We start from the raw sequence: 2,510 nt of genomic DNA, 5'->3' as shown, positions 1-2,510 counted from the left end.
CATAGCTATGGTCTTAACGGACGTGCATAAAAATTTCAAAAGAAATGACGTTGAAATTTCTGATCACCAAAAATCCATGGACTATAGTACACAAAAAGTGGTAAAGCGAGGAATTTGCCTAATTTGGCGCTCGTTTGACCTTGAAAATGGGTCGTTTTTGTTCGTCAGGGCCAACTAGCTCAAATAACCAAGGTCTTAACGGTCGTCCAGAAAAATTTTTGAAAAAAATGACGTCAGAATTCCAGATCACCAAAAAAATGGTAAACTATAGACACGTAAATTGGCAAAAGGGGGTGATGTTGGACCTTGAAAATGGTCGTTTTTGCCGTCATGTCCAACTTGCTCTATAGTTAAGGTCTTAACAGACGTCTACGAAAAATTTCAGCAAAAATAACGTCAGAATTTCGTATCATCAAAATTCATGGACTATAGCACACGAAAATTGATAAAATAGGGGGTTTGCCTGTTCGGGGGCTCGTTTAATCTTGAAAATGGGTAGTTTGGGCCGTCAGGGGCAACTGACTACTTAGTTAAGGTCTTAACGGATGTTCACGAACATTTTTGACAAAAATAACGTCGAAATTCCTGATCATCAAAAATCCATACACTAGGTTCTTATCAAGACGAAACACTCCCTTTTCATGTTGTTTGCAATTTCATAGAAGTTTGTGAGAAGGAATTAACTTGGTGAAACATTACGGTTATATTGTATTATATTGTATTATTTTAATAAATATAATATCTGAATTGAAATATCATTTCTTATTATTACATATATAATATTACATATTAACAATTTGAAAGATAAACTTACAAACAAAATAGAGTACGAGCTTTTATAATAAAATTATCAAATAATAAGTAAAAAAATGAGAGGAAAAATAAGTAATGATACAATTTTCACATTAAATCGGTCATTATACAAATTAGTCTTTCAATAGTTAATTTAACATCGAAATTAATGATAAGATACATTAAAATTTTAAATTACATTAATATAATTATTGTATCAAACTAACAACTCAGCACATTGCAATAGATAACAATCATTTAAACAAGTTATCAAAAAACATGTAAATGAAAAATACGACAAATAGTTTAAAGCTGCTAAAAAACGTGTATCTGAGAAACACGATAAATATATGAAACAGAAAAAGTGCTACCCCTCAATCTCTCTCCACCTTAAGTCCCTATAAAAGGGCACTATTACTCTTCACAGTCTTTCATTACATTCTTATTTATTTCCATTTTTTCCCTTTTATTTCTATGAAAAATTCATCATTTTGATTTGAAAATTATCCCCTTTATACCATGAAATTTACATTCATTTCTCTTTATTTGCATTGTCTTTTTTAAACTAGAAGATTTTATTTTGCATTAAATACATTTATATTCACAAGGGGACTTATTTTTTAGTATATAAAGATACAATTTTTAAGGCATTTTCAATGGCACCAACAAGAGATTTTGTAATTTCTGGCCTTTTTTGTGCTGAATATAACAAAAGCATGCTTGAAAATGTGTATGATGATATTCATACATTGTTTCATGGGGATCATCAAAACAATCAGCAAACTATGCCATTTCAGAGTGATGATTGTGTGACTTTGATGATTAAAAAAGAATGTGAATATATGTGTGCTGATGATTATCTTGAAAAGTTGAAAAATGGGGAATTTGATTTGGGGGAAAGAGAGCAAATTCTTGATTGGATTTGCCAGGTTGGTTGGATATAATTTAGATTCTTGATGTGATATATTAGTGGAAATTTCCTTGATTAGTACTTGTTAATCAATTTAATGTTAAGTAGATTTCACTTTAAAGTTTGATGGATTGTGATTTGTTCGAGGCGGAACTTGAATTTTTAGGTTATGAATTTTAAATCATACATTATTTTTGTTTATGAAGTTTTGTCGAATCTATTAATTTTAAGGCTGGCTCCGTCCGTATAAATAATAAATCAACTTTTCAAGTTACATGGTACTTCTATTGATATAGTCAGATGCGGAATCTGAATTTTACTTTATGATTTTTTAATCACAAATCATTTTTATTTATTGTGTTTTGTCGAACTCTATAACTTTCAGGATGGTTCCGTCTATGTTAATAGTGAATCAGCCTTTTCAATTACAGGGTACTATCTTTGATAAAATCGAAGGAGAATCTCAATTTTTATTTTATGAATTTTAAATCGTAAATCATTTTTTTATTGAATTTTGTCGAACTCAATAACTTTTGAGGTTCTTCTGTTTGCGTGAATAATGAATCAACTTTTTTCAATTATACGTTACTTTCATGGATAAGCAGAATCATAACTTTTTGTTTACTAGTACTGAATCACAATCATTTTCATTTATTGATTCTTACGAACTCATAACTTTAAGGCTAGCTCCGCCCGTTGAATAGTAAATCAACTTTAAATTACAATGTACTTTCATTTCTTGTTTCAAAAAGGGATGTTGTGTGTTGTTGTGTGTGTTGTGGGGGGCAAGGGGAGTGTGGGGGGGATT

At 30.4% G+C, this 2,510-nt stretch overlaps 1 protein-coding gene across 1 annotated transcript in view; it reads left to right on the top strand.

Annotated features, from left to right (window-relative positions):
- The first annotated feature begins 1,448 nt into the window (after positions 1–1,448).
- The window catches only part of LOC107006036 (cyclin-D2-2-like), a 3,886-nt gene continuing 2,824 nt past the window's right edge, over positions 1,449–2,510 (top strand). The window contains exon 1 of the mRNA XM_027913358.1: positions 1,449–1,721. Coding sequence (XP_027769159.1) covers positions 1,449–1,721 — 273 coding nt within the window. The remainder of the gene's footprint in view (positions 1,722–2,510) is intronic.

This window comes from Solanum pennellii, chromosome 12, assembly GCF_001406875.1.
Source record: "Solanum pennellii chromosome 12, SPENNV200".
Taxonomy (NCBI): Eukaryota; Viridiplantae; Streptophyta; class Magnoliopsida; order Solanales; family Solanaceae; genus Solanum; species Solanum pennellii.
Note: the sequence above shows the minus strand (reverse complement) of the source record. Positions and strands in the feature narration are given on the sequence as shown.